Below are 17,978 nucleotides of genomic sequence, written 5' to 3'. Positions count from 1 at the left end.
GATTTGAGTGAACTTTTACCATGTATGGTTTACTGCGTAGCATTGGCCTGATTATTTCGTTTAAGCTATTTTTCAATATGCAATATGGGCTTTCATATATATTAATAATTTACATACATTATAAATAAAATAGCTAGTCAGATATTGTGTTTATTACTCGACTGAAAAGAAGAACACTAAAAATTACGATAAAAAAACTCAAATTCATTTTGATGTATCATCTAAATATTTAATTTGTATAAAATTTAATAAAAATCATTATTATCATAGGACATGTTTTTGTACTTCGGTTATATTTTTATACCTACAGTAAAACGTTTTCATATTATTCGTTCTCAATTGCAATAACATTGACAGTTGATTCCATGGTTACTATTGGTGGATATATTATTATAGAAAGTGTGAGCCAATCACGTTTCTTCAAATTCAACGGTCATCACGTGAATTTCGCCATCGAAGTCAAATTTTGTCATCTGACGCGAAAAAAGGAGAATTGATGCGTTTTGTGCGCCTGTTTTTACTACAGAAAACCCAAAAAGTGTTTTTAGTTCTTAAATTAATACTGTAGAATTAGTAATATAAGTTGAAATAGTTGATCCTCACAACATTCCGTCCAGTGAAACATCGAAAGTTTTGTAGAATATTTGGTTAGAGTTAAGACGAGCTCGGGCGTCGACCGGTTCATCCCTCCTACCCGTAGTAACGGTCGCGGTGCTGTCAGTCGCGTCAGTCGCGTCAGCCGCGTCAGTTGCAGTCTTAGTTTAGTGGGTGTCGCAGCACCCACGGGTCGGTCGGTCGCAGGGTGTCTCAGCAAGCGAGTGTTGTGTGCAGTGTGCTCGGGGCGTGCGTTTAATGTGGTATTCGGCGTCGGTTATAGGTTATCGCAAGTCGTGTCGCGCGGCGTGATCGGGCGCGATGGTGGACATGGATAGGAACGACCCGGAGCTCCGGTACCTGTCGGTGGACCGGAACAGCTTCAATGACCCGGCCACGCAGGCTGAGTGGACCCAGAAACGTTTGGTGTGGGTGCCTCATGATACTCAGGGTTTCGTCGCGGCGGGGATTAAGGGCGAACGTGGAGATGAGGTCGAGGTGGAAATTGCGGAGTCCGGGAAGAGGATGTTGGTGCCTATCGATGACATCCAGAAGATGAACCCGCCTAAATTCGACAAAGTCGAAGATATGGCGGAGCTGACTTGTCTCAACGAGGCTTCTGTGCTGCACAACATCAAGGACAGATATTATTCCGGGCTCATTTATGTGAGTATTTATCACGTTCTAAGAATTTCCCATTTGTACTAATATTATAATAATACTTATTCTTAATACATTTATTTGTTTAGATTATGTTCATATGTTGTGGAGAATTCCAACATTCAGTTTACTATACATTGGTTCACTAAGTTATAAAAAAGCTATCTTGAAACAGCATCTTACAAGTAGATAAACCATTGCCTAATAGTTCTTTGTGTTACTTATAACATGTGCTCAACTATAAAAATCAGTATAATTTTTATAAAACCTGTTCTAAAAAAAGTTTATTAATAATTTTAATGGATACCATTATCAATCATAGAAATGAGTAATTTCCAATTAAGTGTTAAGTCACACCTCATTAACACAACCTTAAATGATTCTTACATTTTTTTTTAGAACCTTGTGTTATTCTTATTTTTACTTACAATATTAACTTTATATGTTTTGGTATAATAAATAGAAAACCTTGAATCAGGTACTAGGATTTACAGCTAAACTAGTTGACTCTGCCCTTGTATTTGGCAGCACTAACTATGGTTGTAATTTCATAAAACATACTCTAGGTAATTTTTAATATAAATAAAAATATTCACACTAAGATACCTATAAGAGCTTTAGTTAGGAAATAAGCATTTTCCATTTATGAATGCCTCTTGTGAATTTTAACCCTTCGTGTCCCACCACATGGTGCCTGTCAGAGACAGGAACAATTTTTTTAATGATAAATAAAATATTATTGTCTATAATCCTGTGGTCTGTAGTGCATTCAGAGCAAGCAATGTTAAAATGTATTTTGAAGGTGATTTGATATAATATAGCCTACTTTTATTTCGGGCAGATCTGACCTGTATAAACCCAGGGAGCTCAGATAGATATGTCCATAGGCAGTCCGAGTTCTTAGCTGACCTCTACTTGGTGAAGGGAATATTTTTACCAAATTATAAGTCTCTAAGTCTTATGGTATTAGAGATATTGTGATGAGTCAGTACATAAGTAAAAAAAAAAAAAATTCCACTTGCTATTTGACTCTTTCTTGTCTTATAGGATTATTATATACAGGATTCTCTTCAAAAGGCTAGATATATTGTTGTCGAATGCATGTTTGAAATTTAAGGACTTACTAGGTTGGGGGTTACTGAGTGCTGAAGATGTGTAACCCACACCTATGTTTACTTCTAAGCTGGATAGACCTAAGAGTTCTTGCTCAGGCTGTAAATTTTTTTTTATGGAATTAATTTGAACTCTTGCATTTTCTATTACATCCTTCAATAGTAGAATAGGTAAGGCTTAGAGGGAATAGCCAGAAAGATAAATCTTTTTATTGAAATTATGGATGTTTATATAAGAGGTTTATTATAAATGTAAAAGCTTTATAGCTTTTTATTTATTTTCAAACAGCCTGTATAATATGGTCACCCTCTTATCATTACAATGTCTGCTAGGACAGATAGTGAACAATAATTAATTATAATATGTAGTAATAAAAAGTCCTAATTTTCTTTTTCTCGCTGTAATACAAGTATGACACTTTATTTATTATTTCTGAAACCATTGATTTTTGGATATAAAATGAATGATGATGAGCAAATTACCTAACTGTTCATTTAAAGTTTTTTTAGCTATTAAGTTAAAAAATACATGATGATTTAGCTCCATAATAATATGTACTATATATATTTCATAGCAACAAGATAACAATATTGAATTCAAGGAATTTCTCTTTAATAATTGTGTTTTAAAATTTAAAGTATTCCTCTATATTTTGTACTCAAGTGCAATGATTCAGCAGTACAATGAAAAGGCACTCCAAAAATGAATCACACTATTCATGTCTTGAATACTATGTACAATGAAGTAATTAGGCGTTTAAAATATCTGACCAATTGCTGGTATTTTAATAAAATGATACTTATATACCAGGGCTGGTCAAGCACCTTGAGAGTTGAAGCCATTGTTCGAAAATTGAAATTTTTTGCGTGCCACAATTTAAAACGCATTTAAAACAAGTAAAAGAATGTTTCCTTTTTTACAAAAATTATATTCATTAAAATTGTATGATAAAAGTACAAAGTACATGTATTGAATAGTTATATATAACGGCACACATATATGACAGCACTCCTAATAATACATAAGATGCCGGTTAATTAATTATGGTGGAATAATAATAATTATTCGCACCAGTCATTTGTTTCGATTTCACAGAGCATACATAGGTTATATAAATTTAAATATTGAAATAATTTGACTATCAATCAGAGCCAAAAATAATCTTCAAAAAGGTGCATGTGGTTTGCAAGCCACAGTTTGGCAACCCCTGTTATATCCTAATAAAAATAACAATAATGAACACAGTTTGTTATACAATGGTCTCTATTAGTGAACAATAACTGAAATACATTTAAAATATTTATGTTTTGTAACTATTCAGCATTCAAAAAGTTCATTACATGAAACATTTTTTTCTAACACCTTCCTTTAACTTAGTAGTTCCTAATGTTATGATTAAAGGTCACTTTTATTAGTTATATATATTTAGGCCACAGTTTAAAAATAAAAACCATAAAACTTGAATCAATCAGTATATTAACAAGGTTGAAAATTAGGCCATAAAGCTTCTTGCAAGTAATAAACTTACTTTCAATTGATTTTCCAAGAAAGAAAACCTGTGCTCATTAATAAATCACTTTTTCACTACTGGACACAGGGCTATAGATCTCCTATAGGACCAATTGGAAGCACATATCTAGTGTGATGATTTTAACAAGGTTTTTTTTAACTACTTTATTTAGGTTGTGTGTCTCTGTGCACATCCCAACTTACACTCGCAGGCCTGTAGTATTCACTACAATATATTCTGAAAATTATGTATTCTGAATGTTATAAAGCCTATACACCACTTTTGGTCTTCAACAGTATTTTTTTACCTTTAATTTGTCATTTCCAAACTAAGACTTATGGCCCAAATATATTTTTATATTAAAGGTTAAAACTTGTGTCAAATCCTCTTTCAAATTGAACCCCTGTGGGGCATACACCCTAGATTAGGAAACACTGGTCTACAAAAACGACAAATGGACTTAAATAGACTTCTACATATACTAATTAGGTTATCTAAATGCGAGTTAAAAGAGAATTCGAGCTGAGCTTGATAATCCGTAAAGGTTAATGTATATACAAAAAATGTTTCTTAGTTTATAATGATGCCCATATGAAATTATTTTAAGATATAAAGTACAGTCAACTTATATGACAACATGCAAATGTTATCACAAGATGACTCATGCTTTGTTATCAGGCATTCTTTAGTGCCTTTTTGCTTGTACTCATATACCTAAATAGACAATGTCATGTTAATGATGTATCTATATATTAGATATATAGTGTAACTATGTTAATATGTTTTTAAATACCAAACACATTCCAATCTTATATATAACTAGTAGTGCCTGCTAACTTTCTCTGCATGCAGTTTAAGAAAAAAATATATACTTTATTTTGTTTAAGAATACTTCTAAAATAAAATTAGCCTATGTTACTCCTTATAACATCAGCTACCTGCCAGTATAAGTCCTGTTAAAATGGGTCTTGCCATTTCAGAGTCATTAGCTGGAGACAGACTGACAAATATTTAAAAAAATGTAATATTGGTATGCTTAGGATTACAATTCTTACTCAAGAGAGAGGTTTTTGTTTCAGCCCATAGCCACCCACTGTAAGGCACAAGCTTCTCCCAAAGATATTTATGGAGGATATACCATAATCACCACACTTGGTTAGGGGGTTGATGATTGTAGTTTGTGGTGATATGGTATGCAGAGGTTGCTGCTGCCCATCCTCAGGAACTTTTACTTGTTTGTAATTATTACATATGTGTAAATTATTTATAAGGATGTATCTCGAGAATTAAATTTGCTCATTATACAGAGTTAATATATATATATATATATATATATATATCACACTGAACATAGCTTTATAGAATTTCTTTATGGATATTTTAATTAAATATGAAATGATTTAGCAATCTGTAGTTATATTTACAGCAATTTTTCAGTATAACTAATTAAACACACAATGAAATATATTTTGTAATAATAGAATATAAATTAATTAAATAACACAGTAGTGACATATGCAATAGAGCCAATCCTTTGTTTGTGAAATTTATCATTTCATGCATTATTAATTTTAGTGAGATTGATTGTTTGCAGCTGTTACTTCATTAAAATGTTATTCAATTTGTTATCTTGCAACTTTAAACTACACTGTTTTGACAGCACATAACATTCAGAATTCAACAGTAATATAATATATATCTGTTTGTAAAACCTATAACATCCTTGGAGTTGTAAAATAATTTCAAATTTTAAATGCTTTTATTGTTTGGACTAAACACACTAATACTATTAACAATCAAATTTAGTGGTAAATATGAAAAGGCAAACAGGATTTATCAACAATTAAAAATTTTCATTTTAATTATAATTTTATAGAAAAAATTAACCTTCCAAACATGCATATATATACTGTGTTATAGATGTAAAAGCTATGAAGCAGTAAATGTATAGCTTAATTGTAAGCAAAAATTTTAAAGTTTGTACATCAATTTCCATTCATCCTGTATATATAGTAATTACTCTGAAATATTATATTAGGAGGACCGGAAAGTAATGTTGTTTCTTTCAACATACTTTAAAGAAAGACGGATTGATTTGTTACAGCACCGGCATTGAAAATTTGTATACTAGATGGCAAAAGGTTGTTGATAACGAAGGTGAATATATTGTTGATTAGAAATAAAAACTTGTTGAAAATGTAGTTCTCGTCCTACTAATACATTAATTCATTTTGTCAGTGCAAAGTCTACAGGGATAGATAATAAACAATTATTAAATTTAATATGTAATCTATAAATTTGAAAATGCCTCTACTATATTAGGTAATGTTCCTTTTTACTTCTGAAACGATTGATTTTTTAATATTCCATACATAAATTGACGAGAAATGAGCTATACATACATATGTCATTGTTTTAGTCCATTGACGCCCACTACAAGGGAAAGGCCTTTCTTAATGATATTTATGGGGGTATATAATAATTGCAGTGCTTGGCATGCAGGTTAGCGATTGCAGTGTGGTATTATGGTATACAGAGGACGCTCCTGCACATCCTTAAGGGACTTGTTTATGAGCAGTGACAATTCTTTATAATTAATGCATAAATTGTAAAGTATATATAAAAAACTGTATCCTGGACTGCAAAACTAACTCTAAACATATATAAGAAGTATATTTAATCTATTGTTTTTCTTTTTAAATTAAATTACTTATACTATCAAAGTAGGACAATTTATGTTAGAATCATTAGCAGTCATTTATATGCCTTCAATTATAGATAAATATTGAAGCTGATACATTTAAAAGCCTTAAAAACATGTTTTGTTTTTCCTTTAATTGGTACTTACATATTGTTCAGCTAATGCATTATCAATTCCATGAAATGTAATTTGAAAATATATTTACAGTGTGTAAATGTATATATTTATAGAGGTGATCTAATACTGTACAGCGCTCATTATTTCACATGAGTTATATGTTTTTGCACATGTGTAATATTGACTTTGAATGTTTACGAATATAGTATTAATCATTGTTATGTATTATTTCATTTCGTCCTAAAGCTACTAGATTTTTTTTATTAATTATATATAATTGTAAACTGGTACTCTAGTATACTGATAGTCAACGAACATAAAACAATTGTGATTTTTTTTTAAATTCTGTGTGACTTCGTCCACATGGAATTAAAAAAAATCAAGTTTATTTTTTTGGCTTAATAATTTTTCTGAAATAAAAGCAGCTTAAGTTACTTCTTATTACATCAGCTACATACAAGTATGGGTGTCGTCAATATCGGTTCAACATTTTTAGAGATTTCAGACCAAACAGACGGACAGACAAAAAATAAAAAAAATAATTTTGGTATATGCATTGTGTATATATATGAATATGCATGTAGTAAAAAGCAGTTATTTTAATAATACAAACAGACACTTCAATTTTATTCATGTGTAATAATTTATAAGAAAAAATTAAAATTATTTATGTAAATAGTTATTCCTTCAACATCAGAAGTCTTCCGCTATGTTGTCCAAATGTATTTCTAGATATACCGCATTCATATAAACAATTTATGTAAACAATATGGGCACTGTCTGTAATTCTTTCAGTTTAACTTAGTCTAAATAGGATTTTGAACACTGTTATATTATTGTATTAAGTTGTCACTAAGAGTTCCAAGAGATGATACCTTTTAATACCTATGTGATGACTGATTATAAATAATTATTGTATTGCATCATGACAATGCTGTTATATTTCTATTACAATCCTTGTTAAATATTGGTGTCTCATAATGTAATCTTAACACTTTGCACTCTGACAGTGTTTTCACATTTCCTTCTAACAACTCGATAATGACATAATTTTATAATGAAAAATGTCTGATAACCTTTAAGTTAAAAAATAAAACAATAAATTATACAAATATTACATAAGTTTTTTGAGAGAATTTATAAAATTTTACGTATTATAGTTTTCTAGTGTAATGTACTTGAAACTCCTTTGGCTTTGGTCCTTATTACTACTGGATACCTCATACTTTATTATATCGAACCTAACTATCTAATTCGAATTTCCAATTGCCAAAGTAAAACTTCATGCCAGCACTGTTGCTATTCCAAATCGCTGAATAAAACTTCATACCAGCAGGGCTGACATTCCGAACGTACAGGGTTAGAATTTCTGTGAAATTGCCTGAGTCAAGGCAGAGGTCATATTTATTCATTTTATTGTTAATATCAATATTTTTTTAATTGTCCCTGTTCTTGGAGACCTCCCTTGCTCCTGTGGCTTATTAAAACAAGGACATTTTGAATAATATTGTAATATTTCATGATTTTTTTTTACTTCTACACTCTTCTTTTATACTTCATGAGATCTTTTATTCATACCTGTTTTGTCTTTCTTGTTTTCTTCCATTCCTTTTTAAATGTCATTACCTTTATATATCACTTCTCTTTCTTTGACTTTCTTCCAGAATAATACTGTATCAATTCTAAATTTTTATTTTTGATATTTATTTTACAATTTTTATTTTGGTGTTTCAGTTTGTTGACAATATTTATATCTCTTTTATTAATATAGTCATATTCCTTTTTATTACTGTTCTGGTTATAGTTCTACAGTACTCCAGAAAGATCTGGAATCCTCTTTCTTGGTTAACTAGCAATATTATTTAGTGACACAGTAAGATTCTTGTTTAAGACATTCATGCCTTAGAATTCCTGTAAACAGACTTAGGCGAAGGTGAAGTACTTGTAATCATTTTAATGTTATTGTAATGACATTATAGCCACCCAAGCTACAACATCATCTTTCTTATTAAGTGTAGTTCTCTCCTCAAATAAATTCTTAAAATTCCTATGAACTTGCTTAAATCAAGTAGGCAGTACTTATTATGTTTACTTCAATGTTAATGTTATATAGCTTTTGATATACAAGCTATGACATCAGTCTGATTCTTATATATTGGGTATATATCATATACAAGAGATGACAATCTACATTTATATTAGATACAAGCATTGCTAGAACTTCTTCATCACTTCTCCCAATGCTAAAGTTTTACAAAGCCATATTAGTAGAGTTATATGCAGGACAATAATTGATCAGGTTGAGATGTTTGCCCGAAGCGATCTTGTGTCGAAATACTAAACCGATATTATAGAAGAGTGACATCCGAAGCTAAGGTCTCCTCGGAGGAGGAACCTTGGGTTTAGTCATTCCATTAAGCTTTTACCGAAGCTTTCTAAGAACTCAGCGATCTTCCAAGTCCAGGTTCCCACAGGAGAATGAATCGCTACCTAAAAGAGGTTTTTGTCTAAGCTTCCTTTGCTCTCTACCATCTAGAACCAATGAAATAGCTGTTCAATTCAAAAAAAAAGTTTCACTTCAGTTTTAGAATTCCTGTACACTGGATTAGACCAAGGCAGAGTAGATATTTAAGTACACTTGAATGTTAATGCAATGCAAACATTTTAGGCGTCGAAGATATGACGTCACGCGCGTGTTTTCCTCGTGGTCAACATTGGGCATGTTCGCCATAACCTCCATGAGTCATGTACTATAACAATGGCGTGGCCGTGTGCGGTTCGTTAGAATCTGTTTTTGGTACTTACTTACCGAATTGATACAACTCATTGATGTACTTGTTTTGTTAGGTGCTATATAGGGTTGTCAAAAAGAAATATTTTCAATCATATGTTTAAACAGGGTGATATAGTTCGATAAAAGATTAAAGTATTGAATTAAATTTTTAATTATTGTAAAATTGTAATTCTTGTTTTCCAAAGTCTTTGGTGAGGTATACAACTAACAAGTCTTTATCTATATCTCTAGAATGTCCAGGTCTGTAGGTGTGGTTATTTTATTACGACTGCCTTTTTACACCAATTCAAATTACTTTTTAATTTTACTATGTATTGATAGCACCACACAAAAGACGGTTATAGAAGGTCAGGAAGACTGCGGAGAAGGTGGACATATAACATAAAATTAATGGCTAAAGGAGGTCTATGTCAAGAGAAACATATTGTTATTTATTTATATATATTGCTAAATATTGACGAGTATTATTATTAAAACTATATTTGTAAAGAGCAACTGTTGAGTTTCTCTTCTGAACAGAACTGCCTTCAAAATCGGTAGCTTCTTATAGGGACAACAATGCGGACATTTTATGTTGTTGATTGGCGATTCATATAAAAAAGCACCTCCTCACTCGAGTGCCTGGATAGTCTCCAGGCATCTTATAAAAGTCGAAGGTGTCCCACACCTGGTAGATCTACGAATAATATCTTTAAACATTTAGCAGCATATTCAAGTCGCTTCGTTCCGATAATATACCCGAAAGTGTATAAACATCTTTATTCACGCGGTCTATAGTAAACAACGATACGTGTCGGGCTGGCAACATCGCATCCGTGTGCCACTGCACCCGATATATAGAGCGGCAACATTGCATATTTCCTCTTGGATCCCTAAGGGTGCTTTTATATATTTACTAGCTGATCCCGTAAACGTTGTTTTGCAAAAAAAAAAAAAAGTTTTTAATGAACAAATAAAAAATAAGGGTTAATCCTAGGGGGGTAAAAATTTAGTGTTGTATGTATTTTTGTATGCTGTATCAAAAAAAAAAATAAAAACCAAAAATTTTGTCTAAAAAATAAAGAAAAATTAGGGGTGGACCACTTTTTACATTTCGGGGGATGAAAAATAGATGTCCGATTCTCCAGCATGGCCGATATGCAAGATTCACGAAAATCGGTCGAGCCGTTTCGGAGGAGTTCAATCACGAGGATTTTATATATTAGATTCATATTTTGATCTATTTTGGATTATTTACATTGATCATTTGTGTATACTCAGCACAAGTGCCCCCCCCCCCCCCTAGTTCTAGAGTTACCCTATAGTGGCAGACTAGCTTAAAGGAGTTTTGCTGCGAGATCGAATTAGAAATAACGAGAGAAGAACCAAGATCACCGATGTAGTTCGAAGAATTGCTTGTCTAAAGTGGCAGTGGGCGGAGTACATCGCTGGTGCAAGTGATGGTCGTTGGGGTCGAAAGGTTCTCGAGTGGCGACCACGAGCCGGTAGACGCGGCGTGGGTAGAGGCCTTCCACTAAGTAAGAAAAGGACCAATATTAAGCCACTTTCACACATGCAGTGGTAGTCGTGCAACAAAGTGCACCGCTCGCCAGCTCGCTAATAAATGCGCATGCGGCAAACAATGCGAATTACACAACTGCTACCGTTAAATCACTCATCACGTGTTTCACCCCTCCACGGGGCATCTTCAGGAGTTATGTTACACCGATTAGTGCCAAACACAGTTTGAGCTCAGTTCGTCGCCGCTTTATCTTCCATTAGATGAAGCGACGATATAATTAAGCTCTCGGGAGGTCACTGGAGGAATGTGGGGTGTCCATCAGCTAAAAAGAATAAAATAGCTACTAGGATTCCATAAGGCGTTGTGATAAAAGAAGAGCCCACAGTATACTTCCTCGAGTTCGTTTTTTATGAACACTTTCACGACACCCATAATCCAGTGATTAGGTCACTTTTGACGGGATACAATAGACATTGCACGGGGAGTATGTTGTATAACCGTACACGATTATACACTATATAAACACTTAAAATAGTTACCGGTTTTATTTTTTCTATTCGTAAGTAATAATGTAATTAGTAATTTTTGTATGAATAATTAAATGACAAAAATTCTCGACAACGATGTCGTCTGATAATTTTGATTTCATTTAAGCTATATCTGATAAAATGTATTTGTAAATATCCGTGTTAAAATTTATTAAAAGATGTGGAGTTTCTTGCTGCTTTTTCTACACAACTATAACAGTTTGCGAGTAAATTCTAAAATAAAATATGTTAATAATAAATAAATAATAAGTTGTCGATCTATGAGAGTTGTGTTAAAGTTTCCAATGTTGAATAAACAGAAGTTAAATTTTATCTTTATCTTTAACCTTTATATAGTCTATAGGTATAATAAGCGCATCATTACTTATAGTTCTTAACTCAACTATGTCATGTGGAATACTATGCTCGATATTTCTTTGCGAAATTGCATCAAGAATGAGATGTACGAACATACAGAAGTAACCGCCATAGCTCAGGGAAGTGGCTGTAGACAGGCGTGCAGAACAGATGGCTTCTGGAGCCTTGAGGTTCTGTTCTGGACCGGCAAGCGATTCGAAGGATGTTCACCCATATTGTGGACATACAACCTTGTTAAGGACTTTGGAAGGCACTAATAGAAATCTATGGCAGATATCTATGCCTAGCAGTATATATATTAAACCATAAACGATATCAGGGCATGTACTAGATGTGAACAGAAGTGAACAAAATTTTTTTTTTTACTAAAAATTTAACAAGTGCATCGGAATCAACAATAGAACTGTTATCAAATCAATATACTTTCCGTTATAGATAACGTATTGAATACTCGATTGTTTTTATCGGAGCTGGTCTCGTTGTGATATGGAGTACAAAATAAAAAAAAATATTTTGATGCAATAACACATGTATTCATTGAAGTTTTTACAAAAAGTATAAAGCAACGATATATAATAAAATAGCTATAATTGTAAAAAAAATAATTGTAAAATTGAGTAAAACTATTGTAGTATGTAGTAAACTGTGGTCTAGGAACATATGTGAGAGAAGGAAGGTAATGCACAGGAGAAGATTTCAATGTGAACAAAGATAGAGATTGTGAAGGACAAGAAAATTGTAACATAAGAGATTATAAAGAATGAAGGGAGAAAGTAAAATAAAATAATAAAATAACACCACACATGGCATAGAAAAAAGAGAGCTCTTCAAAAATAAGGTGGGGGTGTTTGAAAAAAGTAAACAGATTTTTGTTAAGGCTATGACACATTTAATGGAATCAAGCGTTACCTTGCGGAAGTCCATCCTAAGTAAGAAAAGGACCAATATTTAGCCACTTCCGCACATGCAGTGGTAGTCGTGCAACAAATTGCACCACCCGCCAGCCCGCTGATAAATGCGTATGCGGCAAACAATGCGAATCACACAACTACCACCGCTAAATCACTCAACACTACTGCCAAACACTACTGTTTGGCACTAATCGGTGTAACATAACTCCTGAAGATGCCCCGTGGAGGGTTGAAACACGTGTGAAGTGGCTGAATATTGGTCCTTGTCTTATTTATGACAGTTTAGATACATACTAAATCATGCACATATGGGTACTAAAACTAAATTACACTTTTAAGAATATGTGGAAAAACAATATATTTAATGTGTATTTATTTGTAGTGTTAATAATGGTTTTCGCGAATGTTATTATTTGAAAAGAACTCATTAAACTGTTGACGAAACCGACGCACGCGGCTCTGAGATGTAACGGTAAACCAAACTGTGTACCTCAGTGTGGTAAGAAGTCAATTAACAAAGAAAACGCACACCGGGTAATATCCGCCCGGTTCAACTGCCTCCGATCCGGGGTATCATGACTTATAGCCGACATATATATATATATATATATATATATATATATATATATATACTAGCTGATCCCGCAAACGTTGTTTTGCAAAAAAAAAATAAAGTTTTTAATTAACAAATGTAAGATAATCGTTGATCGTAGAGGGGTGAAAATTTAGGTTTATATGTATTTTTGTATGCTGTATCATAATAAAATAAAAACCAAAAAAATTGTCTAAAAAATTAAAAATAGAATTTAGGGGTGGACCACCCTTATCACTTAGGGGTATGGAAAATAGATAGTAGCCGATTCTCAGACATACTGAATACGCATGTAAAATTTGATAAAAATAGGTCAAGCCGTTTCGGAGGAGTTCAAGTTCGAACACCGTGACACGAGAATTTTATATATTAGATATATCTATCTGTATATATGCAAAAATAAATCGACAAATGCGTGTTATGTTAAGGTATTAGGGTTTTCATATGAAAATATGGAGAAATTGCGAAGAAAACAACAGTATAAACTACACTTTGATTAGAAAAACCGCAGAGTAAATTACAATTTTTGTTGCTAATCAAAATTAATAAAGGTATATCAGATTTCTCATTTTACAGAGTAATGTAAGTAGCATGTAACTGTACAGAAAATAACGTGTCTTTTCTTTATGTTAAATATTTGTTGTTAAACATAAGATGTGTTGCTGTGGTGTTTCTTTTGATTCTTCTTTACGACTATGACACCATGCGAAGCAGAGTAGAGTCAGAATAAAAATAGATTAAAAAATGAGTTGAAAATCAATAGGAGTTATGTTAAAAGTTCCAATGTTGAATAAATTAATTTTATCTCTGTAATATTTTTTTGATGACAATCAAAAACAAAGAGTCGTTAGGATAATATAAAACAAAAAATGTAAAATGAATAAAAAATATTTTTAATTTAAAACATTGATTTCTGAAAATGTATGTCATATATTTTGTTTTTGTATTGGACTCTGACAAACCAGTAATTTTGAACGAAACAAAATTAATTTAAAATCCGTTTGAATATCACATTGAATGTTTTTTATTTTACTTTTGATATCAAACTGAAAATCCTTTATTCATTTACACTATTGTGTGACAATCTTTGGTTTTTTTAAAAAAAAATCTTGTACATTCAAAACAAACCTTGTTTGTACGTAAAAAATTCAATTATAATTGGAACATAATTGACAAAGTTAAACATCGTAGTATAGATCTTCAAGTGACGAAAGCGATTTTGAAGGTTTGAATATTTTATTTATACAAAAATATTTGAGTTATTTCGTACTGTTTTTTTGCGTGTAGGAATGTTCACGTCATAAAAAAATGTACGAAGTTTTTATTGTGTTTTTTTATTCATTTTATTTTCAACGGGTTTGAGTGTTGTTTAAAGTAATTGATTTTCCATTTTTTGTTCTTTATCAAATTAGGATGTTATTGTATTTGTTTGTCTATATTTGTGTCTATTATGTATTTAAAAGTAAGGAACTCGGATTTATACGGTTTAAGTCGAACGCTTGGCCTAAGCGCGGCCCGGGATGAATGTCAAGGTGAGGCGCGCCGTCGGCCGAATCGGCGTCCGGTCGTCGACCCCGGGCGGGGCGCGACGGGGCGCGGCGGCGGGGCAGCGGGGCGGCGGCCCACGCGAATATATGCGCCGCGTTTAACCTCCAGCGGTGTTCTGCCGCCCTGGTACCCGCGCTGAACTTAGACGACGCCATGTCGATAACAACTATATAATTAAATATATATTTATATATATATATTTATATATATATATATATCTAATATATAAAATTCTCGTGTCACGGTGTTCGAACTTGAACTCCTCTGAAACGGCTTGACCGATTTTGACGAAATTTTTTGTTTTTATTTTTTTATGATACAACATACGAAAATACATACAACCCTAAATTTTCACCCCTCTACGATCAACCCTTATTTTTAAATTTAAAATTAAATATATTTTTTTTTGCAAAACAACGTTTGCGGGATCAGCTAGTATATATATATATATATATATATATATATATATATATATATATATATATATATATATATATATATATATAATTATTTTTATTTTTACATTAGCACAAAATTACAAACCAAACATAAATAGACCTCAAGACATTGTGAGATCGTTATCATCCATCAATATTTTTATATGTACTCGTAATTATATGTACACAGGAAGATTATTCATACGTGTAATATTTTATGGTTTCAGAAATAACGAATAGCACAATGATTACATAGTACTTTTTGTTATTAAATTTATTAATTATTTCCCATGTGTCCATGCAGACTTTGTACTGCTAAATGTTATCGGAATTTTGTACAAGGTAATTGGAAATACGTGTAAAAGCTAGCGTATATTGACCACAGTATTTTTTGGTAAATTTTTCACATAAAATTAAGGCGAAAAAAATTCAAGATTTTTTTTTATTATTTCAAATGGATAAGTAAAAGGAACACAGTGTACATATCTGTACAATAACCTCGTGTTGTTTTACTTTTAAAAGTCTAGTTATAATTGATTATATCTGTCCAAAATCGATTGTCCCCCGAGGAAATCAAACAAGACTGGAGTCGACGGTTGATTAAAAATCGATTATACATCATTACTTTCTCTGCGCCGCTGTACGAATACGAAGATGTCGTTTTTATGGTTTGGTTTTGGTTCATTGCGAATTCTATAATTCACGTTAAAAAATTAATATACAAGATGATCGATTGTTACTATTACAGTTGAGCTCAATTCCTTTTATCAAGTTATCTAACATTAAAACCACATTAACTTCAGCGATGTAAGAAACGACGGAAGATACGACGCCTCTATATAGAGGTGAATTTGTCTGTATCAGTATGTTATATTGGCTTTCCTCATCAGTGAGGATAGTTGATGACCTAGATGGTCGGAAAGGCAGCTACTTGGTAAAAACTTAATTTACCTAACTGAAGCACGTTTTAGTTGTAGGCTCCTTCCATTTGAAGGTAGTTGAGGAATAACTCTGGCAGGTAGCAAGCGATCTAACGAAATAAGGTTTAATGGGGCGAATGCAACATAATAATCAGCTTATGTAAGTAAAGAAATAAGTACATAAAATAACAAGATTGTAAAATTAAAATAAAGAACTAAAAATTGAAAACTTAAGGAACGAGGTGATGAATAGAAAGCGTCGGAAAAGAGGCAAATAGAATGAAAGGGAAAGATAGATGAAATGTGGAAAGAAAGTAAAAGAATGGAAGAACATATGACGTATGGTAGAAGAGAATGGAAATAAAAAAAAACATTAGTGAAAAAATTATTACAAAAGTCCCTAATCCACAACAAAATAGAGGTATGAGAGGTCCCCAATAGCGGGGGCCATAAAATAATAATAATAATTAAATGTTTCATAAATATTACATAACAGATTTATTATTACAATTAATAATTATTTATTATCTGTCCCAGCAAACTTTACTGTCTAAATTTATTGCCTTTCATATTCCAATAGAAAAAAAATAATGTAACATATATCAGAGAAGTCCCTTTATGCAGGTTGATTGGTTGTTGACCCCCAGGGGTCATATGTTTTGCTTAAGTAACTAGGACTTACCCATTGCCACTACGGTTTCCCAATCCTCTAGACTACGATGGTAAATTTTCATTAGGTCTACAAATTACGTCTATCATTATAATTTAATATTACATTCAGGTATTTAAAACGTCTTAACATAAAACCAATAATTGTGTTTATCGACGCAAAATATTTAAGTTTAATCTTAACGTGAGACGTTTCCGAACGCATTGCCGCGCTCGCGAATCGCACGCGCGTTTATTTATTCGCCGGCCGGTTATCGCCTCTAAACTTGATTTACGAGACGGCGTCACGCCCCGAACGAATGCGTGTTACACCAACCTTACATCAACGGAACTGTGTAAATATATACATTACTGTTATATATCTATCGATCGTTAATCCAAAACTCTATTATTGCAAAAAAGTCATAAAACACGCAATAGAGAAAAACAAAAGCTAGGTAATAAACAAAAACAAAAGATATGTAATAATAAATATTATTAACTGTATAAATATAAAAATAAAATATAAAGATATGTAATGATAAATAATATTAACTGTATATATATAAAGATAAAGAAAAAGACAAATGTGATAAAATGTACCTAGAAATTAAGAAAATGTAAAAATAAAAGAGGATGAAAGAATGGTAAAATAGAGAAAAAGAGAAGGAAAGAAGAAATGTAGCATGACAGATATAACGGACCGAAAGATTATGTGAAGAATGAAAGAAAAGAGATTGAAAATTAAAAAATGTATGTGAATAAATAATATGCTAAAAAAGTCCCTATCCCACAAACAAATAGGAGAACGAGAGGCCCCCAATAGCAGGGGTCATTAAAATAAAAAAAATCCAACTCTATTATCTCTGTGTCTCTAGATCAGAGTTCCCCAAACTTTTTTGTGTCGTAGACTCCTTGCCATGTTTTTCCGTGTTGGGTAGATCCCCTACTTACCTGATATTGATTTCATGTAAATTTATTTGTTTGTCCCACATTCATATTTATAGAGTGACGAATTGAACAAGTC

General features: G+C 32.1%; 1 protein-coding gene across 1 annotated transcript in view; it reads left to right on the top strand.

Annotated features, from left to right (window-relative positions):
- Nucleotides 1-488: 488 nt before the first annotated feature.
- zip (myosin heavy chain 10) overlaps nucleotides 489-17,978 on the top strand; it is a 123,048-nt gene continuing 105,558 nt past the window's right edge. Inside the window, exon 1 of the mRNA XM_068775447.1 lies at nucleotides 489-1,260. Within this exon, the coding sequence (XP_068631548.1) occupies nucleotides 916-1,260 (345 nt within the window). The 5' untranslated portion in view covers nucleotides 489-915. The remainder of the gene's footprint in view (nucleotides 1,261-17,978) is intronic.

The sequence above is a fragment of the Battus philenor genome, unplaced genomic scaffold (assembly GCF_028537555.1).
Source record: "Battus philenor isolate CCGP_79_NKW_IND1 unplaced genomic scaffold, ilBatPhil1.0.hap1 SCAF_9, whole genome shotgun sequence".
Classification (NCBI taxonomy): Eukaryota; Metazoa; Arthropoda; class Insecta; order Lepidoptera; family Papilionidae; genus Battus; species Battus philenor.
Note: the sequence above shows the minus strand (reverse complement) of the source record. Positions and strands in the feature narration are given on the sequence as shown.